General features: G+C 41.3%; 1 protein-coding gene across 50 annotated transcripts in view; it reads left to right on the forward strand.

Annotated features, from left to right (window-relative positions):
* The window catches only part of SORBS1 (sorbin and SH3 domain containing 1), a 173,487-nt gene that overhangs the window by 95,616 nt on the left and 51,869 nt on the right, over positions 1–26,002 (forward strand). For 25 of the 50 annotated variants that reach the window (XM_074830699.1, XM_074830696.1, XM_074830701.1 and 22 more), the window contains 9 exons: positions 5,719–5,774; positions 6,996–7,061; positions 9,248–9,343; positions 12,364–12,483; positions 14,035–14,061; positions 14,227–14,342; positions 16,719–17,525; positions 18,096–18,467; positions 21,400–21,544. In XM_074830699.1, the coding sequence (XP_074686800.1) occupies positions 5,765–5,774; positions 6,996–7,061; positions 9,248–9,343; positions 12,364–12,483; positions 14,035–14,061; positions 14,227–14,342; positions 16,719–17,525; positions 18,096–18,467; positions 21,400–21,544 (1,759 nt within the window). In that variant the 5' untranslated portion in view covers positions 5,719–5,764. The remainder of the gene's footprint in view (positions 1–5,718; positions 5,775–6,995; positions 7,062–9,247; positions 9,344–12,363; positions 12,484–14,034; positions 14,062–14,226; positions 14,343–16,718; positions 17,526–18,095; positions 18,468–21,399; positions 21,545–26,002) is intronic. The other 25 variants (XM_074830718.1, XM_074830731.1, XM_074830733.1 and 22 more) reach the window with 12 other exon arrangements.

The raw sequence follows: 26,002 nt of genomic DNA on the forward strand, positions 1-26,002 counted from the left end.
TAAACCTTGCTTTTCAGCTGTTGGGCATGTCAGCTGTAGGCTTTGCTCTCTGGTTCTGTGACATTAAGCAGAGTTTAGACTTTGTACTGCCAGCCTTTTAAAATCTTCTGTGATTTGCCAGATTTTAATGAGGTGGGTGACAGCGTGCAGACCAATTGCTTTGGAAAGACTTGTTTACAGGCTTGCAAAATGAAGACCCAGAGGTGCAATCGCTTTCTAAAAGTGCGTGGATGACGGTGAGCGCAAGGAGGAAGAGCTGCTTAGACAGAGAAGTTGTGTTGGTGCAAAACAATTTAGCTGTAGCTGTTCATGAATTAAATTTAGGTTGCAAATCAGAAACAGCATTCAAGCCATAACCGGAATGAGTTCTGGAGCAGGCTTCCAGAAGGAGCAGTGAAATCGGGAAACCTTACCAGTTTTAAGCTGGAATGTGAAATGTTCTTGCACAGGATTGTATGACACAATTGCCTGCAATAGCATGGGAGTAGGCCTGATGACCCAGGAGATAGTTTTCTGCCCCCTGCTCCAAAAGTGGTGACCTTGAACTGAGTTAACTCAGGTTGCAGCTAAACTTTGTTTACTCTGAAGTTGATGATTGTAAGATGACTTAGTTCAAAAGCATCTCTGAGTTCTTAAAGCCATATCTCCTAGTTTACATTTCCTATTTGACTTTTATTATTAAGGGTGGCACATTCCTCTTAAAATTGGACAAAAGATGGTACATATGCCCCAGATGACATAATTTTGCCCATTAGGAAGGAAACAAACATGCACCATAATAAAAAAAAAAAGCAGCAATACTGCATATGAAATGTGCTGTGTTTATTTATTCTAACAGCTATAAGTTCAATTATTTATAAGAACACCTTATCCAAACTAATGTTCTATGCTGCCATTTGTTTCATTTAGTGAGCTTTCACTGCTCCCTCTCTACTGTCTTAACAATCGCTGAAGAGCGGGGAGACTGTTTTGTACAGAATTGGTATCATTCTATGTGCACTGCTTGCTTATTCATAGTCTTTTCACGACATTTATTCTTAGGAGCATAATGTCTTCTGAAGGAATGACAGGATGTTCTTTAACCCTTAAAATAAAAATGACAGGTGACATATTTCAGTATTTCAGGATAAGAGAATAATGATACTTGGAGAGAGAGCTGATTGCTGGTCTACTGTATGCTAGTTGTTTTTTCTTGCCACATTTTATGTGATACAAAGTGAGAAGTACAGAGGAGATGTGCTTTCCAGCAAGTTCCTTTAAGCAGAGGAACCTCCTGGTAGGAGGCACTGGCTGCAGTGCAGCTCTTTGCACACTTCCTGGATTTGGGACTCCACATTGCTGGCATGGCTGGTTGAGCAGAGCACCTGGCTCAGGGATGCTGGTGGCAATGTGAGGAAGGGTCTGAGCTGGGATCTAAAAAAGTGAATGCTGTATGTGATGTGTGAGACCTGACCAGGTGAAAAGTTTTCAAGTCTGAAAGCTTGCCATTTTTCTAGAAGTCTCAACTCCTAGATTATACTAATATAAATAAGAAATTGATTTTTCATTTAAGTGCAGCTGCAAAACACTTAAAGCTCTTGTATATGGAAAGAAAACTCTGAAAATACAAAAATCTCAGAACTGAGAAGATAAAACAGGAGTTCAAATCTCAGGAATGTAAGAGTCCTGCCCAGTAATTTTTGAATGTCCATCTCATGTTTGGCAATTGTTTATAAAATCCTATGCAAGTAATCAGAGCTGTCCACAATAACGAGAGAACAACCGAAAGGAAATTACTTTTTCCCACACGCACATTAGACCACAGAAAATAACCACCGCCTGCGACTCTTAGCTGATATACCAGTGACTTAAGGGCATGTGTCCTTGCTCAGAACTATTAATGAGCTGTTTGTATCCCCTGCCATTGTAGGGGGAGTACTCGAATGTTTAGAGCATGTGAGATAATCCAGAGATTGCTGTGCAGAAGTAGTTGCCACTTATCTGCATTTCTCCTAAATAGGCACTGCTCTCTTTTCCACACCAAGTAGGGAAGGAGCTGCAGCCTTGGAAGAAATGTACTGGGGGTGAAAGGGAGGAAGGAAGCATTAAACGTCTGTCTAGAGGTATGACCAAACTGGCAAGAAGTTGGTGGATCTTATGTATGGACATTGGCATGTTCAGGGTTACAGCTGCTGGTTTATGCCCTGAGGAATTCATTGCCTTTCATTATGTTTTGAATGTCTGCAGCTTTGAAGCCTTTGTTGCTATGTCTGTCACATTTTGGGAAAGGCATGAATTCCAGTCTGGCAAGGAGACACAGGCTAGCTGGTTAGAACAGGGAGCTGGAAGGAGACACTTGGGGGTTTTGGGGTGGTTGTTCATTATTATTAAATTTATTTTGTTTTGCCTGATCTGGCAGTACCAGTTTCTCTGGTTTTGATATTGACACAAGGTATGTCATTTTTGGTTTCCTTTGAAAGCCTCCCTTCTGAAGTGCTGCTGTGTGTACTTGCCTGTATGTCTACAGGAATGGCTTGGCCATGTCTACAGGGAGGTCTCAAGGGGAACTGGGAGCAGCAAATGTTTCCAGATCCACCTGCTCCCACAGCCCATGGACAGCCTGTCTGGCCACCCTGGCAGGGACTGCTCTGTCTAAGGGTGTACCATCCAAACACTCATGGCACACTGATTTACAGCATGTACCTTCCGAAGTGTTACAGAGGGCAATGCTTTGCTATACTGGGGCCGTGGAGCCAGATGTGGTATCTGGCTGGCTGTGTATGTGGTCTCAAGAGCAGCCTTAGGGCTAAAATAGGCCTAATAGGATTTCAGTATGTGGTTTGGGTTAAGCACATGGGAGACAGGTAGAATAACTGTAGCCCTGATGCAAAAAGGCACTGAAGCATGTTCTTAACTCCAAACATGCACCTTAATTTCCTCAATCTAAACAGCAGTTATTTCTACCTGCATACAGCAAATCTGTATGCAGATCCTCAATTGATCAAAATCAACTTTTAAATGGAGTTTCTGGAGTTACACCAACCCGGGCGCTGAAGATTGGTTATGCTCACCCCAAGCACACTGAATCCATTCTGTGTATGGAAACCTGCATCAAGTATGTGTTCGTTTGAGTGCTTGAATAATGCTGATTAGTTTCACAGTAAGTGGACACTGAATGCTTGTTATTTTAATTGAATTCCATAATTGCTGGTAAGTCTGGGAATATGTGGAAAAGTAATATTTCTAGATCTATGTCTAATGAGTTTGTACACCTCCTCCATTAAATTTTAGAAAACTTCTTTAATTATCACCTTATTTTTAACCTCAAATCACTTCTTGTAAAAAGTAATTTGTTCAAGACCAAATAATTGTGGGGTTTTTGGTGTGAATTATTTCCTTAATGCTTTTCTTAATGCAATGAAGGCCAGTACTGTAAGCAATACTGAGACTCTTGAATCAAAAAGACATCACTGAAATCAGAGTTTTACAGCAGTTGTGATGTCATTGTTTCTAAACAGAGATGAGACAGTTTAAAAAGTATAAAGCATGGGGTCACAAGTTTAATGGTTTGGATACTGCCATCGTGGAAGGGGACCTATGTTGCTCAGCAGTTGTAGCAGCAGTGGACCCTGCTTTGCCTAGACACATAAACTAGTATTTCCTCTTTTGTCTCCTGAAAAGGTAATATACTAGATTTATTCTTTTTCCCTGCCCTTTTTGTATGCTAGAGGAAAGCAGGCAACCTTTTGGGGATGCTTGGAGTAGAAGAAACTTTCTGTTGACTTGCATGAAGCCCATGGAGAGGGCCAGTGCTAAGTCAAAACTTCTCAGTTTCAGAATGGCTTTAATCATAAAGCTGAGCTGAGACTTACTGTAGTATTGCCCCTTCTTGTAGTTTTCTCCCTGCCTTATGGAGGGACTAGTATTTATCCAGTGAGTCTAACTGGTAACAGTTTTCCATACGTAGAAGAGCGTGATATTGCTACAAACCTCCTTACCCTGGATAGCCTATCATTTTAGCCTGTTTCTTTCTGCTTTGCTTGAACTAAGGCATCTTTCTGTACATGGAATGTGCAGACATCAGAAAGATCGTTACTGAGTACATTTGTCTAAATTTTCAGGCTGTATCAACCGTTACTATTTCAGGGTACTTACTGCTAATATGAAATGGTAGAAACAAAAAGCAGATACTGTACAGGCAGGCTGTCAGGCAGCAGACCTTTAAGTTGGGCTCAGCTTTTGTTGTGGACTGGTTTTAGACTGCATCATCCAATTCACATTGTTTTACTGGGGATCAACTTGGAGTTAGGCTGCATCCTGCTGAGCCTTCACCAACCCACAATGTATATCTTATTTTAACGAAGAAAATATTTAAATAATTGTTGGCAGCTGTTGCTAGGGTGGCATGCTGGAGAGCCCAGATATTGGCTGGTTTTACAGAGTGATCTGTTACTATATTTACTTGTTGAATTTTCTTTTAATTTGAGTATCTATTGAACATACTCATTATATTCTGGCTGGTATGAAACAAATGCTAGTGAAGAATGGGGACGTTTGAGGCAAGGGAGCAAATTCAGTTCCCTGAGGGCAATTTCCACCTCTTACAATGTCCCACTACTGCCTCCAGTTCATGTAACAGCAAAACAAGTATCTCCAACTCTCCTCTTCAGTTTCTTGTTTCTTTGAGCAATTTTTCCCTATACTTCACAAATTAGGGTCTTTGTTTATGCATGAATTTGCAGCTTCAGATAATGATTCCTGTTCTTGTCATAGAAGCCATTAATTGGCTGGAGTCACACTTGATCTCACTGTCTTTAGTGCTAACTTTTGCGGGGTGGAAAGAAGAACACAAAATTAAAGGATTTGTAATTCAGCCTAGGACCTTCAGAGAGTTGAGAGATCTTGGCAAATGTGGATTTGTTTTGTAAAAATACTACTCTTTGACTATTCAAACCAATGTCTGCGGTGTGACGTTAAGATCTGTTCATTTGCTGCAGATATCATATCCCCATGGGAGTGGGCACTTGGTGTGAATAGGCCCCACAGTTGTCCGCTGTAGACTGTCGTGACCATGAAAATTGACTTTTTCTCCTCTGGTCCCCATGTGGTAGTTTTTCTCTTGGGTTGGTAATTTCACTGCCTTTGGTCCCAGGAGGATTAAAGCTTCTAATTTTGAAGTTTCACTTACTGGAGTCTGATCCTGAAAATATCAGCAGCACTGCAGGACTCGAAATGATTGGGGCAGAAGTTAATATGCATTTCAACAAGTATATCTCTTCTGTATTGTAACATCTTTCAAATGAGAGACAGACTTTGATTTGAGCAACAGATCGCCTTAAAATCTGTTAGTGGTCTAAGTTGAGGGTTTTAGCTTAAAGCTTTTAGTCTCACTGAAATTTTTTTTTATTTTTTCTTAAAGGTGATGTGCATTTTATATATTAGAAACTAGCCAGATTTGCACTTTGCCATATATATACTCTTAGCCTTTAATCAGTATTTTACAATTTAATGTTGAGGATTAGTCTGAAAGTAGTACCTATATTGGCTGGAAATACTCTTTAATTTCTGATAATTATCAGCAAAAAATTTAACTGGTGGTTGACATAAATCCATTTGGAAACTAAATTTTTTGAAGAAACTACTACATTGACTTTTGTGATGAATGTTCAGCATCATGTCCAGTGCTGTCTGGGCAGACATGAAACATGATATAACCATTCTGCCTTTCACTTTAAACAGACATAAACAAAATCCAGAAGTGAAAAAGGCAAGTCCTTCTGCCACAATGAGCTCTGGTAAGTCTGTGTTGTTTTCCACTTGCCCTCACTGGCATTTCTTTTTATTATTAGAAATATTCCGGTCTGTTTCTGATGCAATTACTCTTTATTTTTTTTGACTCTTCTTCTGCCTCCCAAAAAAGAGTCAAAGTCCTTGAAAGCTCAGGGAATTTGATTATTAAGGCAACAGTGGAATGGCTTTGTAATAAAAAATGTCCTGGCTTCCCATTTGTTGTTTTAGTTTGACCCATAATGTTTAAAAAATAACTGGAAACATCTTGAGCTGGAGCTTCTTCACTTCAGCTTCTTTCACTTTGGAATACAAGAATTCAAAATTATTGATTACTTGAAAAAATTAACTGAAAGAATTTTATATGTTTTAATCAGAGTGAATGCAAAGTTTAACATCTAGATAGGAAAAACCAACAAGAAAATGGGGGCTGGTTGGGAGGAGGAAAGCTTCTGGGCTTGTCTGGGTAACAGGCAAAATCAGAGTGAAGAACAAAGCAGACGTCACGCTGAAGTGCCATATGTAGGACCTATGGAATAATATTCCCACTTGATTTTAGCACCTTATCAATTCTCATCTGGAGTATTGTGTCTGCTTTTTAGCACCACATTTTGAGAAAAATGTGAATCATTTGGAGAAAGTCCAGAGGAAAGCTCGGAGAGTAATCGGGGTCTGAAGAACCTGATCTGGGAATTTGGCTTAAGCATTGATAAACTTTGAGGTTGTGAAGCACTGGAACAGGTTGCTTTAGGGTGATACTGGAAGTTTGTAAGAACTCGTTAGACAAACATTTGTGAGCAGCAACAGAGGTAGATTTGTTTCTGCAATGGGTCAGGAATATGGCTTTAGATGACCCTTGGAGGTCCTTTCTAGCACTGTCTTCTGTGTTTCTCTGAATTCACAAGAGCCAGTTTTATTCATATCAGTTGCGGACATTACAGACTTGAAAAATCTCTCTTGAAAATCTTGTCACTGAGCTGGACGCCATATGCACATACAGAGACAGTCCCTGTTTAAAACAGACTGCGATCCAGGTAGACAAAGGAGAAACAGTGGTGACATCCAAGGGAGATTTGTTTCTCCAAGCAACATCTCCTGAGATAGTAGGAATACTTCCTAGTTCATGAATCAAATAGTGCTGACCCATGGCATCCCCTTATAGTCAGAGGTTAAATTCAGTTGCAGAGGTTTTAACCCAGAAATAATCTGCTTCTTCATTTGTTTTACAGAACACAAAGAAATTGATGTTGCAAAAACTGTTGTCAATGGGCTGAGCAGCAATGGACAAGAAAAAGGTGGGTTAAGAGCTTCAGAGACATCTCTGCAGCTCCCCCTGCATGTCAGCTGCGTGATGTGGTTAATTTCCCAGACATTCACTACAGCCAGGGTTTCCAAATTTAGTTTACTTGACGACTGATACAAGAAAGGCCTTGTGCTGCACCGTGCCAGCAGCAGCAACATTTCTTAGCTCAACAAGTGTTCTTTGTCTCTTAAAGGTGGCAGGCTGGATTTGCCTCTGTATATTTTTAGTGCTGTTCTGAGGAAAGCTGTGCACTACTTGTAATACTTGTGAGCACCTGTGAATCAACATCTGGGTGTATTTAGACAGCATGAGTTTGTGGGTGCCTATGTGTGAATCCTGGTAACTTCAGTGGGAGGTAAAGGTTTGAGCCCAGGATTAAAGGGCAGGAACTAACCATTTAAGTAATAATAAAAAAAAAATCTGACATTAGCAACAACAATTAAAAACTCAAACTTATCTAAACAAACCATTCTTCATATTAACATCAACAGGTTTGCAGCGTGCTTTATAGCATTCCATTTTGTATAGTGATGATGTGTGTTTTGACAGGGCGAAAGTATGTCGTTGTATGGGTTGGTTTCATTTCCTTTCTTTTCCTTTGATGCCTTTTTATAGTGGTTAGTATTTTGACTTCATTGTGAATGGATGAATTCAGTCAGTTAAAGAACAGAACAGAATTAGGGTTGTTTCCTAAACCACAGGTTGTTTGGATTTGGGATCTGTTGTATTGGCAGGGTCTCCGGTGCTTGGGGAGAAGCATGAAGAACAGGGTTTGATTTGGGTTCCTCTTCTATAAAAAATTTAAAACAATCCCATCAAATTGAAAACTAATTATTTTATGAGGTTTGAAAAAAATTCTATTAAGCTCTTCCCCCATCCTTTTGCTTGAGAGGCCTTTCTAGGTTGAAGTCTCTGCTTTCCAGTTTTGCCAGGGACCAGAAAGATCTGCCACAAGAGGGGGTGTACACACCACCCTGATGTCAATGCCTCACTCAGTGCTCAGTATGGGTGTGTAGAAATGTGGTTCCTCTTACTCCTTATTTTGCAGGCCTGAGAGAGATGTTGGGGAATGTGAGGAGGCATCCAGCATTTTCTAGTTAATATGTGCAGAAAGCTGATAGGTTTTAAAGGAGAAAATCCTGGCTCTGCAGAAATCAAGAGTGCAACTCGAGTTATTCTGATGGAGCCGTGATTTCCAGGATTTATATCTTGGCAGATCCTGTTGAGCTTCACCTCTAGAGTAGTTTTGCCTTTGCCTTTTTTTACAGCCACCCCCCTTTTGTTTTTGGTTTTTGTTTTGGTTTTTTTTGAGTTCCACAGGTTGAATGGAGCTTTGAGCAACCTGATCTAGTAGAAGCTGTCCCTGCCCATGGCAGGGGAGTTGGCACTAGATGATCTTTAAGGTCCTTTCCAACCCAAACCATTCCATGATTCTATGATTAGCTGCAATACAGATTTGGAGAGAGGAAGTACCAGCTGGTTTGGACAGTTTTGTAAAAATTGCTAGAATTTTGTACAGTGCTATGTATGGTTTTCCCCTATGTTTCTACATAATTAGTATGCTAGCTGATGAAGTCCAGTAGAAGTCTCTTCAATTTACTGTTTAAATGGATGGACTTTTTCTGAAATGGATATTTTGATGCTACCCTTTGGCATGGGACTATTTTCAAGATGATTTCCTGTTTCACTTTCTTCTGTTGCTGAACTTGTAAAATATATGCTGTAAAATTCAGAATTCATGTAATGTGGCGAGTTTAATGTTCATCTTTCAACCTTTCAATCCTTGTGTTTTCACTTTTTGTTTTAACTGAGCCATATTAATGTTAACTTAACATTTTTATTTTTGCATGTAGTGTATCTCAGCTAAATGATTATACTAAAATTTTTTGATGGCTTCTAAAAACTAATGCTTCCAGATTCTTTTTGCCTGCAGCATAGTGACAGTCAGCAGTTAGTCAATTCAGTAAGCAGTTCTGTATGCTGCATAAAACAGACACGTCCTGAATTAGGGCGAATGAAGGGATATTTTTAACGGTTGCATCACTGCTTTCTGGACTGCTTTTGTATTTGAAATTTCCTGCTATTGTGTCTCCAAGTACATTAGAAGATTTTGTGGCATGCTTCCCAAACTCTGTTCTTCCCTTTTTGGACGTGCCATTTACACTTTTGTGTTTGCAGCTGTTGACGTCCCTTTATGTACACGCTCTATTTCTGCCGTTAAAATAATCCCTGTGAAGAAAGTGAAAAGTTCTCCTCACCTAGTGCTGCCTACAGGTATCTTCTTCCTTCCTCCCCCCAGCCATGCATTAGTTGGCCATCATTTTCTTTCTCTTCTCCCTCCCTCCCTCTCTCTCTCTCTGTCTCTCTATCTCTCCGCTTCACCCACACACTTTGGCTAGTTTTCAGCTTCATCCTCTTCTCACTGTTTCCAGAGTTGTAGATTTCATCAGTAGGTAATAAAGTTAGCTCTTGGTGGCACAATACACTGTTCTCAATTATGCTGTTCCTTTGCAGACATAATTGTGTCTACTTGAATCTGGCATCATTGTAAGCTCTTTTACTAATGCTTGATTGTGAATAATGTTGTTATTACGGCCTCATTTTGAACCAAACTCCTGATGAACCAAGGAATGTTTCCTGTGTATCTTTAGTCTTTATGAAAGTAAATAGATGTCAGAGACAGAATTTTACAGGTTCAAGCATAGTTCAACATTGGTGGGATGGTTTTGTTCTTCTGTACATACACTGACTTTACAAAATTTTTATATGGATAAATAAGAATGTTAGGCTGTCTGTCACACCCTCCCTAAGCACACGTTTTCCCACTAAAAATACAAGATTGTTTTTTACTTTGCTGGATTTGGACAGTCAGACTAGTCTAGCTGATACTGCTTGTCTCTCCTAATCTGTCACACATGTGCTCTGTTGGACTAATACAGTGTTAATGTCATGTTCATTAGCATTTGATGGATTTTTGTACTGAGAGATTCAGATTTTTGTTTTCCATCATTTCACCTAAATTGTGAGAGAATTCAACATCTTACGTATTTGTCTTCCTTTCCCAAATTGAAATAGTCTGACAATATTTTATTTTCAAACCTTATCAAAACATTTTAATTTTTGAGTTCAGAACATTTTTTTCTGATTCTTATTCTTTTGATTTATTATACATGTTTAATATGTTGTATGAAAATAAAAAAAAGTACACTGATTCCCAAATGGATTCTCCTCTGGTATGATGGAGACTTTTTTGGCATGTCAAACTCTTAAGTGCGTCCATTTCTCTCCAGTGCCTGTGAAGGGAATCTAGGTGTAGGAGTGTAGGAGAACAGCTATGCTGCTCTCTTCGTGGATATCTGAATCAGGCCTGGTGACTCTCAACAGTATGTCCATGCCTCAGAGTTACAGTACTCTTGAAACTGGAGTCCCAGAGCTTAAACCTTTGTCCTCTGGTTTGGAAGTCGGTCTGTAGAGTCCTCAGACTGCATGTTGTGCTGTGTGGATGGGAATGATAGCAAGAACTGGACTTGTGTCCTGACCCTATCTGGATCATGCAAAAATCAGTCAGAGAAGTCAACTTCTGTTTCACCAGGCATGTGGGTGACGTTAAGGCATGATCAGTTGTGTGGTACGAGTGCAAATGTGGTATATTTAAGGAATAGTCAACATTTGATATGTCTGTTTGGATAGTCTTTCCCCTCACAGAGGCTGCCTTAATACTGCCTAAATTAACTGAAGGGTGAACTTCATCCTCTGATTCCTTACTTGTTCCATCCTTTCTGCAGTCCTAAGTGTGGATCTGAAGCTATGCTTTTTGTGAAATCCCTAAAGCATTGGAAGCCCAAGTAAAAGCTTGAACTGCAGTGATTCCAGCGTAGAGGGCTTTTGATGTGAGCCAGGTGTTTGACATTCGTTGAGTCTTTCCCCTTACTGCTGTTGTCCATCTGGCAGTATTGATGTTTCCCTGTATTGTGGCCACCTTGGCTGTGGTGTGCATGTTTTGCAACCTTAGATGAGGCATTGTCATGGTCTATAGACACTATACTGGTGTGGATTTAATGGAGCATTATCTTACTGAAATCAGCTGGGGAATATTGATCTGCACAAACATGGACTGTTGTCAGTCCAGACAGAGAGGCCTTTGCCCCTCTGTCCAGTGTGAAGGCATAACTTTGGTTCTAATAACAGTTCCTAGAGAGGAGTTGCATCCCTCCCCATGCAGAGATAGCACAGTCATCACCCTATAAAAATAAAAATCATCGTGTTGTTATTTCTGTAATACAGTACCTCTTCAGGCTCCCCGTGTGGTGTCATGGTAGGACTAGCACCTTTGTTTAGGTAGGTCAAAGTGAAGTCTGGCAGCTGCTTCAGGATCAATAATAGTGCATGAGAAATGGTAGTGATGCATTTTCCTGTGCAAGTAGCTTAGGGTAAGTGAGAGACTCTTTAGGCTTATTGTTTCTATAGGTATCTTAGAGGAAACAAGTCTCCGGAAGGATTTTAAGTAAGGGAAGGAAGGTAGCATTGAAGTACTGGTTTGCTATTACTTGAGAGAATGATAGGAAAAAAGCCAAATCCATGGACTGAAATGCACAAAGGTAAGCCTGCACAGAAGCTGTGCTGAATTGGGCCTCAGCAAGGACACTGGCATGATCTGGTGTCTGGCACACAGGGTGATCTGAACAGGTACATGTTAAATCTCCTTCTAGTTTTGGGGATTTGAATTCCTCTGTCAGAAGGTGAAACACTGCCATTAAACAGGGAGAGATGGCAAGGATGTGGCTTGCAATGCATAGTTACATTTAGCATAGTTACAAGATTTTATCTTCCAGTGGTCATAAAACATTTTTTTTCTCTTTCAGTCTTGCACAAAAGGTATTTTTTAAGGCTTCAGCACACAAATCATATTGCTTTATACCACTGGGACATCCCTATAGAAGAGTCACAGGTGTAATGGTAGAATGTCCTTCCTAGTATAATATTTCCACACAAAGCAGACCAAATAAAGCAAGTGGACCTTGAAATTTGGTTCAAATACTCATCCTTTTTTCCTTCTTTCTTAGCTCTGTTACACTGACTCAGAACTTCTACATTCATCAGTTACATGAATATGAAACTGCTTTGACTTCTCAATGCTTTAAATACAGAGCTAATCTTCATCTGCATAAACATTACTAGATTGATTCACCTGGAGGCAGCCATGCTAAAATTACTCCATAGAGCTCTGATGGCTCCTGATAGCTTTGTATCATCTGTTTCGATGTGTCTCCTCTGTGCATGTGCATTTCCTGTAGAAATGGATCCCACTAAAGTCTGCAGTGGAAAAGGAGCTGTGACCCTCCGGGCATCTCCAGCCTATGAAGAGAACCAGAAGATCACTTCACCATGTCCTCAGGATGTTGAGCCACCTGAAAGTAAGTGGATAGAATGTTAACTGGAATATGTCATTAACTGGAATATGTCATTAACTGGAATGAGGTTACAGTAACCTCAAGAGAGGTCAGTCCAGGGTCTCGGGATGACCTTTTTTAGCTACAATTTAAAGCCCAAAATCCCATAGCATAGTCGGAAACCTCTTGCAAAAACCAGACCAGTGGAGGGAGGCTGACTCCTCTTCTCTCCTAGTGCAAGTTTCATGACTGCTCACTCATTGGCTTAAGTTTGTTTACAGCCCCCTTTTGCTGACAGGAGCACCAAAAACTCTCAAATCTTTTTTTTTCCTGGCAGGCCCATATCACCTCCTTTTATTCCAGGCATGAGGAGGAACAGAAAGAGGCTGAGCGGTGCTGCTGGCACTGTAGCATTCACTTGGGTTGTCAAGGGAGCGGGGGTAGTGTCCCAGACAGTGTCACCACAGAGCTCTGCCATCTTTCAATAGCAGACGTGTAATTACTTAATTGTAGGAGACAGGCAAAGCATAACAAACCTGGCCAGTGTCGTGGGTCTGGCAGAGTGGATGAACTCCCAAAGGCAAGATGCCGTTAAGGGGGGAGGGGGTCAAACTGGCTCTTGAAAGCAAAGCATACATCATTTCTGACTGTATTGTTGGAGGAAGAGCAATTCCATTAATTCCAGCCCCAATGTGCTGCTTTCTGCTCTGTCTTCTCCTCCCATTCTGCTCCACCCGTGACCTACCCTCTTTTCATGCTTGCCATTCTCTGTGTCTTCACTCCTACCCCCCACCATTGCCTCTCTCCTTTCTATTGATGGCTTCATAAATTTCCAGCATCTTGAATGGCAATGAGTCCATTACTATGGAAATCAGCTCATTAATACTTCCTTTGCTTACTCTCTCAATTGCTTTATGAAATGTACTTTGGAGCTGGAAGAGCTTTTGCATATAACTTAAACAGCAAAATGGGTAGAGGGGTGGGGAGGAGCCCAGTGGTAGGTGGGTAAATAGGTGATGAGACCAGTGCATCTAGCTGCAGGGACTTGGTTGTAAAGTGACATATTTTATAACTCCCTTCATGCACACACACTTAGTCTGCAAAACTGGATCTATGTAGTCCTTTCTCAGTTAATCATACATAGTGATGTTGATAAGGATAGATATGTCTTCATAGCCTGTATCATGGCTGAATACGGGGTCTCTACATCTCCAGTAATTTGCAGTGTCTGGACATGAAACTGCAGCTCTAGAAAGTAACTAGCTGGGCTGCCTTTTTTGCCTCTGAAATAAGAATGTCAATGAACAATTGTTTCTTCATTCCTCTGAATGAATTGCCTTGTGTTTACAAAGGTCAGAAACAAGGAGGGCATCATGTTTAGGGCTGGTCTCTATGGTAATTAGGCAGCCCTGTCAGAAAGCATTTTATGTGTGAAATGAAGTAGCTCGACTCTTAACTTCAATTGGTACGTGTTTTCTGTAAATGTAATGGGTTATTTTTTCTCCCCCTTTCTTTTCCTCTATGCCTATCCTCCACCCCCACCTCTTGCGTCCTTCCTTTCTGTGAAATGCTTAGGTCCGGAGCCAGAAAACCCAGGAACAGGTACATACATTGGCTGCTTATGTTGTTGCTTCTGTTGCTTTCTTGGAATTATTTCATGTTGTCTGGGGGGGGGGAAAAAAAAAGGAAAAAAAAGAGTCCCCTCCTTTTGTTCATCCTGTAACTGGAGGGAATACTCTGTGATCTGAGTTTTCCTTCCCCTTGTAGATGATTGGAGGTCGTCATCTAACACTGATGCCAATGGGGATGCCCACCCATCTTCTCTGGCTGCCAAGGGTTATAGGAGTGTGCGTCCGAACCTTTCCTCAGACAGCAAGCCACAGGTAAGCCTTTCTTCTGTGACCCTGAGGGTGATCTTCTGGGTTCAAGCACTGGATTCATGGTCAAGAGTCCTGGGTTGAACTCCAAACTTTGCTGCAGACTTGGGTAAGTTGCTGTGCCTCAGCTTTTCCTACCTTTAAAATGGGTAAACACTGATATCAGCAGAGTGCTGTGGAGCTTGTGTGTTCAGGCAGCCACAGTGTTTCCTTGGCGGATGAAGGAGGAGGACAATGCATTTACAAGAATAAAGGTGCAGTAGTCATCTATTACTGTTTTGTCTTTTATGTTGGTCTATTTCCTAGAGGTTGCTGCAGGCTGAAAGCAGAGTTACACCATACATTAAAAACAAGATATTGGGAAAGTGCCTTTCAGTTTTAACACTGTAACTGATATAAGCCAACAAGGGAAAGGTTATTTGTACCTGAAGGTAAATTGTTGAAGTCAATTTGTCAAGTATAACTTCATCCTTTTTCTTTTGTGTGATCAGTCTGCACAGAAGCAGTCTGAAAGCTGATAAGGAAACCCTTCATTAAAAACCGCTTTCTTATGCGAAACAGAGTCCCTTTTAAAGCATTGTCCCTCTATCAGAGTGACTGCTCCCATCATCAGGGACCTATAGCAATGCCACAGAACAGACACCGTTCCTGAAATTGTAAGTGGAAGAAGGCACAACTCAGATGAAGGCATGGGAAGGAGTGGCACCCTAAAGGAGAAACCCATTTGCTGCCTGATACTTACAGCTGTCCTGTAGTCCCTTATTGATTTTGTTGATGAACAGAGAGCGCACTGGTGCACATAGCACCTCTTATACGGGTCTCAAGGACTGCTGTCCAAACTAAGTGGAATGGAAGAAAATGAAAAACAACAATTGCAGGTGGTGAATTAGTATTTCCTGATAATATGAGGTAGCAATAAAGTGAGGCTTCACCTAAGCTAGTGAAATATTGTGGCACTCTGAAGTCTCCAGACTGAAACCACTACCCTTAAGGAATCAAAAGGAGTGAGCCTGTTCCAGAAGCAGAAGCCCTTCAGAAGGAGCACTTACCAACCCACTTCTCCACTACCTTGCACATTAGGGAAGAGGGGAAGGAGAGAGCAGCATGAGGACAGTAGATTTCAGGACAGCAGCTGTAATTATATGAAGCTATTCTAGGTCTGTATCCATGTAACAAGAACAGGTGCTGGTCGCAACCTGTCATATGTGGATGAATTTTAAAGGAGGTATTTTTTTTCAGATTTGAATGTTGCAAGCTGTTAAGGCATCTTCATTCTCTGGTTTTGGCCATTTTAGCAGTGGCTTAGCCAGTTTTTGCCCATAAAGATACAACAACAGGGTGTGTGTAAAACTTGCTTTCATAGTCTCCAGAGGGTTAATTTGCAAGAATGCAGAGAGCTACTGTTCACTTGGTGGGTGTTTTAATTCTCTTCCTTTCAGTAGTCTATAGTTTTCAGCTACTGGCAACAAAGAAATAAATAAAATGAAACCTCTTTATTGCTAAGTTATTTTACTTCAAAACAGTTTGGCTTTCAGAAAAAATTCACTGTAATTGGAGTTGGAGTCAGCAGGCAGTTGTGGAGCTAGCAACCTATATGTTGCAAACTACCAAAAACAGTAAAGCTTTTTTTTTTATTTACTAGAAGCAGGATTTCTCTGTTGGTAATCTTGATTCTGGAGGCAAATTCTTATGAACTCAGTTCCTCAAGGAACTTTAATTGGTCTGGTCTTCCTGAAAGCATTTTTGGGACTGAAAAATCCTGAAGAGACTTTCAGAGCTAGCTTTTAGAAGAAATGCTAACTTTTTACTTAGCCAGCTGTGGCAGGCTATAGTATTCACGTGATGTCTGCTTTCATTAGCACTGGTGAAACTTAGCAACCTTCATTTTTCGGCAGGGCGCTTAACATGCAGAGATGGCCTACAGCTCTGAATTTGGCTTTGTGATTCAAATGTCCCCAGTGCTGGGAAATATTTAGTTACACGGGCATGAGCCTGGGTTTAGTTAGCCAGGATGTTAAATTCTTGACTCAGGCTTTCCCAGGGGCATGGTGGGTGTTGTTGTGCAGGCCTCTTGAAAGAATACAGCACTGAGATTTATTTAGCCTAGAGAGAAACATGTAGTCATGGACTTGAGAGCTGGGTAAAGTTTGTGTGCTGCAGTGAGCAATGCTAAGAGAGAATGTGTGAGATGATGTATGTGAGTGAGTTCTGCACTGGCCTTCCAGATACTGTATTTGCTTTTTGTTCTTGCTGTATTAAAACCTGCTTAACCCAAGTCTAATGACCAAATTCATTCTTCGAATTTATTTTTTCCTTTCTTTTTCCTTTCATTTGGTGCTGCTTCCTCTCTCCCTCTCTTCCCTCTTGATTCTGACTGAGCAGGCCCTTGCTCCTCCCCGTCCTCCTCTTCCCAAAGAGGAGAGCTTTGCATGGCGTCCTCGCACTGACACTAAAGTGAGCAACCTGTTGCCAGTGCCCATCATGGACTGCGTGTACCTGAATGCACCCAAGCCTTATACGCAGCGTGCATCACCAAATGCCAGTGCGCGGTGTTATTTCTCATCACCTACTCCCTATGGGGCCATCCCCAGTGGGAAGCAAGGCTTGCCAGCAGGGCATTCTCCCTCTTCAGGCACCAAAGATGAGGTGCATGCTGGGCAGCCACTCTTGAAAAGTTGCTCCTCGTCAGATGCATCATCCATACAACACAACCCTGACAGGGCAGATCCCAGTAGTAAGGCTGGAATGAATTCCAGTCATGAGATGAAGGCGGATAAAAAGGTCACCAAACTATATGTAGCTTGTTTATCTAACAACACTTGCTCAGCCACATCTGAAGATTCCACTGGCACTGCACATGACCCAGCAGCCAGCACCAGTTTGGGCGCTGAGCTCACTCAGGCACCAGCCACCAACATTGTTTCCTCTGTAACAGATACTGGAAAGTCTCTTCCTGCTCCTCCTCCTCCTCCTATTCCTCCCAGGCCGTACTTTTACATTGTCCTCAGTAAAGACGCAGTTAGTTATGGTGCGGGCCAACCCTCCTGGACTCAGTCATCACCTCTGCAAGCTGTGAGGGACAGAGTGCTAGAGCCCCAGAGCACAACTGCCACAGAGGACAGGATGAGAAAAGAGCCCTACCTTACTCAGCAGCGACAGCCACCATACAAGGCAATGGGACGCAGCATGGTACATGTTTTCTCCATAACCTTGTTTTTTCAGCCGTGTGAAAGGTTCTTTAATTCATTACAATGTTCTCTTAATGCTTTATTCTCCTCTTACCTAATTTCTGAGCACTCATTGTGCCACCTGAGTCTTGAGTCTTCTACTCAATAATACTTAACCCTATGTGTGCTCCCCCAGCATTGATCTGAGTGTTTGTGCCTGTGTGGTGTTTGTAGGGGGTTGGGCTGGCCAGGATCTTTCTATTTTAGGGAGGTGTAAAAGAAACAAACTCTGTAATGTGATGGTTGGTGCTTCTCAAGTGATGGTGAATGCAGAACTGTTCTGTTGTTTGATACAGCCTTGCTGCACAGAACTGGAGATGAGGGGTGGTGCGGGGAAGGAAGATTTTTGTGAAAAATTGTGCATGTTCACAGAGGCCAGGGCTGCAAGACTGAAGAAGTATGTCTCCCCAAGGAAAGAAAATCTGTTGGGGCTTCGATTCGTTTTGGGTGCATCCTTGCATGACACTATGTGGCTGCGTTAGACTAAAGTACCAATCTCCCCCGTTGCATAACGCCACCTTGTTTCCCACAGGATGCCACTACCACCACCACAGCTCAGCCTGGGGTAATAGTAGTCCCCCTCCTCCAGGTTAATCCAGACAGACAGCAAGAAGGCAGCTCCAGCACTCCACCACCGCCTCTGGTTCCTTTCGGAAAAGGCTCCGTATTCCCTGAGACTGTTTCTCCTGGCCCACCCTTGACTTTTCCGACTCTAGATGATTTCATTCCCCCACATCTCCAGAGGGGTTCCCACCATAACCAAGCACCCTCCGCATCTGGCACATTACCCTCTGTTTACCCGAAACTGCCATTCTTCTCATCACCACCTTCACTTGTCCCTCCAGTCACGGGGGCTTTGCACAGGGGCTTGAAGCCTGAAATCACTGGAGTCATCTCACGTACAGTAAGCTTGCCAAGTACCCTCCTCGCCCTTTTCCTAAATTTGTATTCCCAGATTAAAATTACTTTCTCCTTGCAATACTAAACTTGAGAGAGGAGTGATGACTCACTCCCTGCCAGCAGCATGACAACTGAAACCTTGTTTACGTCCTGTGCTAGTGCATGCGTGTTGCCTGCCTTGTGCAGCTTTGAACTTTCTATTGACTTCTCGCAACAACATTTGACTGTCTCCTTTTCTGCCCATTCTGCTAGGTGATGCACACCTTAAGAGTCTTCAGGATTTGCTCAGAATAATGAATTCTGTATGAACAGAATAGCTGCAACTAGCTGATCTCTTCAGGCTCTTTTAATAGCATCCTTATTTGTGTTTGAATAACATTTAAATCAACAACAGCCGACCAGTTAAAGGTTAGGGCTGGCTTTCTGTTCCACTTTGAGCCACAAGACCGTATGGTCTCCACACAAATCCCTGCTGAAATCAGTGTGAGATTGCTGCCAGTATCCAATGACTTATAAGCAATAATATCAGTTACTGAGCTAAGAGTCTTCCAAGCATGTAGATGCTATGGGATAGATTAGGGGGAAGAGTGTCTCTTCAGTATGGGATTGCTTGTCTTTGAAAATGTTGAAGAATTCAATCCACAGCAGTTTTAACTTGGAATTTACTGTGTTCCTCTTGGATTAGGTTTTGTTTCTCTTTAAACTCATCACCTGTTTTAAAAAGTCCTCAGGGACAAGGAGGAAAAGTAGGTCTCAGTTAAAGTTGCAGAGATGACAAAAAGTACCTGACTCTTCTTGTACTGAAAGTCTTGCAACCACCATTTTTTTACATGGTTGCTTGTAAGGAAAAGTAAGTAGTTCAGCAGAAAATCCCCTCCTCTCATGATGATGCTTTCTCTGCCCTCTGACTCTGTAGGGATCTAGCAAACAGGCATGTGGGGGGAAAAAAAGAAGAAAAAGAACCAAGAATGATATTTTTAAAAGTTTTCAGCATTGGCCTTTCTGCTTCTGTTGAAATTGGTGGTTTTTTACTACATAGAGCAATGAAAGTTTGTGGGTTTTGGTGTTGTGTTTTGGCTTTTTTCTTTCTTTTTTTTTCAACGGATCCTATCTGCAGGTTCCAGAAGAATTTGGCAGGCATCCAAATCATAGAAGAGTTGTGGAAATTTTGTTGTACCTGATTTTTATGAGATGAGAGTTTTGAAATGTTTTTCGGCATGCTCACTTTCAGGCCTGTAGTCACAGAGCTGTTTTCCACAATGATTTAAATGATCTTTATTGACCAACTTTGGTGACTTAGCTGGGGCTGCTGAGCCTATCCTGATCTGACATCCCTCTTCTTTGAGGGGTTCTTTATATTTTAGTTACCAAAGTGAAGCTGAAACCCAACTCTCTCATACTTTTCCCAATTCCCACTCCTTTTCCCAAATTGCATTGTTTAGAATATTGTCACAGGCAGCAAAATGGGGCTGGGTCTCTCTCTTAGGGACATCTATTTCTGAAGACCATTGATTTCTTTTCTGTCTTCATGAAACATCTATGGCCTGATCAGATGCTGCCTGGAGTAAGATCACCTCCATCCAGCGGAACAGGATTGTTTTTCCATATTTTCCCTCTAGGCTGGAGAGACTGTAGATGCTTTTTCTGATTATGGCCAATTCTCACTGTGATTTATCTCTGAGCTCTGGTGCCAGGCCTCACTCTGGCCCCTGTTCAGCCCCCTGTCTGATCCTGTAAGTCCCTTCCCCTGACGCTGATGGGTATGAAGGGTACTGAGTTGCACTTGGCCAGAAAAGCCAGGAATAGGGATTCTTCTGGAGCATTATTCTGTGCATGTTCAGGTTTTTTAAAATAGTGATTAAAATCTCTTGAGTGGTCAGCTCCGTTTTACAGATCAATGGCCTGCAGCATTTCAGTCTGACACTGAAGTAGGAGTGCAGAAATCTGGTACGCTGTTCCATACTCTCTTTGTTTGGATGCTCATTCTCCATTAGCAGTAATTGTATGTCCAAATTCCTTAAGAGGCTTTGAAAAATCTCAGCCTAAACTGGCACACACCGTCTTAGTCATCATCCCTTCTTTATCTTTTCCCCTTACTACCAACAAAAATCCCAGTATCCCTGGACTGAGATTTTTCAAAGATTAACTAGTTTTTAAAGTCTTGCTGCTGACACAGCCTGTATTTCTACAGAACAACCAGAGCTGTAGTGATATCAGAGGTGGGTTTGAAATAAGTAAATAATGGAGCTGGATGCTTTAGGAGAGCAAGAGCAGCTTGCTGTCTGTGCTGTAGTGGCAAAGCCATGTCTAGTATCTTCCTTGCTAGAGTCCTGCTTTTTACCTTCTATCAGTTTGGGGAGGTTTTTTTGTTTTTTTTTTTTTTATTTTATTTCATTATTTTAATCAGGTAGGTGTATCGCTGTCTCCTGAGTCATGGTGCTAACCTTATTCCTCGGACCTTCCTTACCAAATCAGCTGCAGTAATAATGTTTCACTCCAGAATTGCATGAGTTTTGCACGTCTGACTTCTTGCTATGAGAAGAATACTTTTAAAACAAATGTTTGTGTGTGTATGTATCAGGGGAAAGATGCCTGTGTCTTCCCCCCCAACCAGATTTGCTCATTCATTTCTGGCACCCTGTGTTTGCTCCAGAGAGTCTGTTGGATGAATTTAGTGCCTCCTTTTGGGGTTGGAGTTGTGAAACTCAACACCAAATAATTATGGTACTGCCTTAGCAAACTAATTGCATTAACAACGAGCAGGGTACGTACAAGGAGCAGGGTAGCACTCATGCTTATGCCTTTTTTACTAAAATTTGCTGTGATTATGCTTCTCATTCATCTTAAAATGTTGTGGTGTTTTTTTCTTTTCCCTATATTTTCCCAGTGTAGCAGCCTTCTGCATGCTGCTAATGATGTGTTGCTCTCCTTTTCAGGACCCAGGTCCTGTGCTAAATGAAGTGCCCCAGCCTGGTACTGGCACTGACTATCCAACCTTCACTTCAATCAACAAGTCTTCCTCTGCCTATCCCTCTACCACAATCGTCAATCCCACTATTGTCCTCTTGCAGCACAATCGAGGTAAGGAGACTTGTATATAGATATTTGTGGCTCATATTGAGAAACCTGTTAGGCTACAAGGAACTGGAGAATGTGTGTGCCGTGGACAATTAAGTCCAGACTACTAAGAGCTAACAAAGCTGCCTTCAGAAGGTTGTAGTGACTAGAGCATACAACAGGCAAGTAAGAGGTTAGAGGTTTGGGACAATGCCTACTGTCTCTTAATTAAAATCTGTGGTTCAGAAGCCACTCTGTGGTTGCGAGAGGGTCTTATAACTGGGCTATGGACATATGAGTAAGTTACTGCAGGGTAACAGCTTATCCCCTATCAGGTGTCCTGTCATGGTGGAAAAGGGTATATGCTTGTGTCTAGCTATCAGTAGAAGCAAGATAGCTTGCGGTAGGTTCTCCCTCACTGGAAAAGAGGATATGTTACTTAGCTACTGCAGTGTGAAAGCTGCCATATTTTCAGTTACTGTGGGAGAGATTTGACCTCTGAATTCTCAGCAGAATTTACCCAATAGTAAATAATCTGTTTGCCCATAAGAACTTGGCAATTTATTCCTCTATCCATGACTGGATCAACTCAGACTCATACCGCACTAGTGCTTGAGCTCTGGGTTTGCATATGAACAAAACAACCTTGTTTGAGCACTTTCGTGTTTACTAATCTAAGCCTTTCTCTGCCTCACACCAGTTTCCTCTGAATGGATAGTTGCATCTCTTTACCTCTGACATCAGAGGGAAACTGTGCTTCTCCTTTTTAGTTCTCCTGATGGCTGGCATTATCCCAGCTTCCTGGTTCACTGTGCATCACTAAACTGTAGCTTATAAAGGGCCACAAAGATGCAGTTCGATTTGCCTTGGTTTCCAGTGGACTTTGGAAACTCCAGGACAGACAGATTCCAATGAACAGTGCTATGACTTACCTTTTGCAAAGAAGAAAAAAATAAAATCAGAAAATAGGGGCAAGCCCTGCATTCCTTGTAGTCATTCTAATTAGAGTCATGCATTGATGTGCTCCTTTGTAGCCCCTCATATTTTTTCAGTGCCTTTTTAAAACAGTCTTTGATCCTGAAGATGGTGTCCTCACTGTAGCTCAGCTGATTATAGGGCTAACATGTGGGTTATTTCTTCCTTTTTGCCAGCATCTGAAGCAGCTTTGCTTATGTGCTTCTGAATGAGGGTGTCTGGATTCCTTAAGTGCCTCAAGAGGAGAAAATACTATTTGAGGCAGCCTTTTTTAATCTCGAAGCCTTTTGTTGACTTTCTTGAGGTGGAATACTCTTAATGTGACATCCAACCAAAAATCTGGAGCATTTCAGTGTGTACCACACAAGGATATTTTCTCACTGTAGATTTTAAGAGCACAAGAGACAAATCTGATGATACACACGCAGTGGCTCTGAGACAACGGATGTCAAATTGTTCTGTTCACTACCTTCACAGTTAACAATTTGTCCTGTCTGAATATGGCTTGCCTCTGACCATTAGCACTCATGATACTGTATCCTGATAGTTTTAAGAGCCTTCTCTCATCACAATTTTTGTTGACTGCAATATAGATCATGGCCTGATAAACAACTTGATCAAGTCTGTGAAGTATCTCATTCTAATGCCTGTTTTCTCAGTCTTCATTAATCAAACTTGTAATTTGCAAGAATCATATTAAACTGGTTTGACAAGGCATCTTAGTCATAAATCTGTATTGCCGACATTGTGTGTGTCATACTATCTATTTAGTAGTAAAATACCATATAAGTCATTACAATATTTTTTTTCTGGCATTGTTGTTGATTTAACAGACAGATGTCCTAGCCATCTCACTAATGCTTTTTGAAGGTTGTCACAACATTTGCCTCCTTTCTTGTCCTGTGGAGTTTCCTTGGTATTCCAAGAAATACTGAGGATGAATGTTAATGGTCCAATGAGATGCTCCCTCCATAATTCCTCTCTTTAGAGCAGAAAACTGCTCTAAAACTCTTCAGTACAGTTTATATGAACATGCTAATTTTCAAGCATCTGACCTCAGTTGTCATTCAACATAGTCCTTAGTTACTGTTGAAGTGGAAAGTATTTCTCCATCAGGCAGTAGCATATCAGACTTTTTTCTTTTTTCTTTTCTTTTTTTTTTTTCAAATGCAGAATGGAAATAGTAATCAGATGTGTCATCTTTTCTGCCCTCTTATTAACAGTTCCACTGTGCCTATTTGGTAGAAGAACAAGATTATTGCTAGGTTTCTGTTTATTCTTCATGTACCTCAAAACCTATTTTTGAGTCTCTGAGACATTCTGTTAATTCTTTTACTTCCATTGTAATTTACTTTCACTTCCTAGCATACATTACCTACTCATAGGTATACATTTTCTTAGTTTTCCATCATTTTATGTGTTGAGGGTTTCTTACAGTTCCTTGTGCTTCCATTCTTATCTGGGCTTTATCCCAGCATAGCATTAAGATTTCTTTTTGCTGACTTAGTCTTTTTAAGTGGTTCTGAGGTCTTGGTTGTCTATTACATTTCAGTCCTGGCTGACATGATTCATATTTGGTTTCATAGACCTTATCTATTCAAAACTGGTTTGGTCTCATGGCATATAACAAATTGTTACTAGGTTATGATCCACCTTACCCTGAATGGTTAATTATGTTTTGTGCTGAAATCAATTCCTTCATGTCAAGTTGAAGTTTAATATAAATTCCTCTTGGGTGTTACGAAATATTCCCTCTGAATTAGGTATTTCAAGGTCATTTTAATGCTGGCAGTCTGAGATCTCCAGTAGTTTAGTTAGTCTTCCAGATGGATAATGTGGCTTGCTTTCTCCTCAGTGGATTATTGATTGTTTTTTAAGGAGCTGGTTATCTTATTCTCTGGAGTGACTGTTGTAGCAGACTTCACCCACTGTCCTATTTTATGCTTTATCTGCTAGTTCATTAATCTATCAGCATGCAAGACCCTTTGATTTGGAGCTGTCAGAGACATAGAAAAACATAATGCAATTTGAAGCACAGAAACTGCACTATATCCTTTCTTTTGTCTGCTAGATCTTAGTAAGTTGTGATGAGAGAGGTCAGAATTTTTTTCTACTGGATTTCAGTAAAACCAACTGAGTAAGATTTATGCTTATAAACCAGTCATATCAGATCCTCTTGTTCATTTCTAGCACCAAGGTAAGAATTTCTTCCCCTCATATCTGTTGGTGTCTTGATTAATTTTTTGACACCTTTATTTTGCAAGATGTACTCAAATACTTCTTTCCTCTACCCCTTTTGTTACTGGCTTCAAGTCTTAGTTGTTGCCAGCAGTTATATTCCTCTGCCCAACCCTTTCTCTGAGAAGTCTACAAGTTTTTGGCCTTTGCTTACAGTCCCAGAGCACAAGAGGGTGAAAGCCTCAGCAGGTGTGTGCCTGGGGCTGCAAGCTGGCTCTGGTCAGACAGGAGAATGAAATAGGAGACACCTCCTGCTCCTTCTGCTTCTATCCAGCAGCAGCTCTCTTTCCTAGTCAGAGACATAAGTGAAAAGGAAATCTCCTCTTCATGTAAAAAGTACAATTTTTTTTTTTTCTGAAAAGTCTATTCATCCATGATATTCTCTCCCCTGTGGAAGAAGAGATAAGAAAGAGCTCTCAAGCATTGACTCTTTAAACCACAGGTTTTTGTTAGGAGACCTTAATGATTGAATGCAGTTGTCCTCAGTGAAGGTGATGGCTGAAGCTGAGACCATCCTCACTTGCATCGCTTCTCCTTTCTCATAATACAGCAGCCTACTCCTGATGGCCTGCTTAGAAGAGTGAACCCTGCAGCAGGTGTTTCCCATCTACTTTTCAGGTTCAGATTACTAACCTTTCCTTTTACCCATTGCACGTAGAGGTTTGTTTCATATGTTGGCAGCTATCATGTGAGCATAATGTACATGATCAGCTTGCCATTGGTGGTTAGCAGAGCAGAAATGCTAGGCTTAAAAGAACAGAATTCATAGGTAGTGGTGAGGGAGCTGCACTTAGTGAGGAAAAATATCAGTCTCCCTTGCTGAGACAATCCACTTAGTACAAATATCTAGTGAAGGTGGGTTCTGCTAGGAAACAGCATACACCTGGAGGATTGTTACCTACGGCGAGCTTGCTCGGTAAGTGTCCCACGCCAGTCCAAAGCACAGTTATTTCCTGGGCAGGCATTGCATGGCATGGTTTATTATTAATACAACAGGTGTAATTAATATTTTTTAAATCTTTGCATTAACAGTGTGAGCTTTCAAGAGTGTTAATATTTTGTATGTCAGTAAAATAGTTTATTCTTTTCAAATGGCTTTCATGCTTTAAATTAAAGGAATAATTGCTAGGGATTAGAAAGAGCAGAGAACAGAGCACTAAGAATTCTTGGTTTATTCCCAGTCATGACTTGGACAAGTCATTTGGGCATCCCTTTAGAAAGCAGCTGTGAGCATCAACTTTAGGGTGGTCAAACATGCTGGAAGATAGC

The sequence above is a fragment of the Strix aluco genome, chromosome 7 (assembly GCF_031877795.1).
Source record: "Strix aluco isolate bStrAlu1 chromosome 7, bStrAlu1.hap1, whole genome shotgun sequence".
Taxonomy (NCBI): domain Eukaryota; kingdom Metazoa; phylum Chordata; class Aves; order Strigiformes; family Strigidae; genus Strix; species Strix aluco.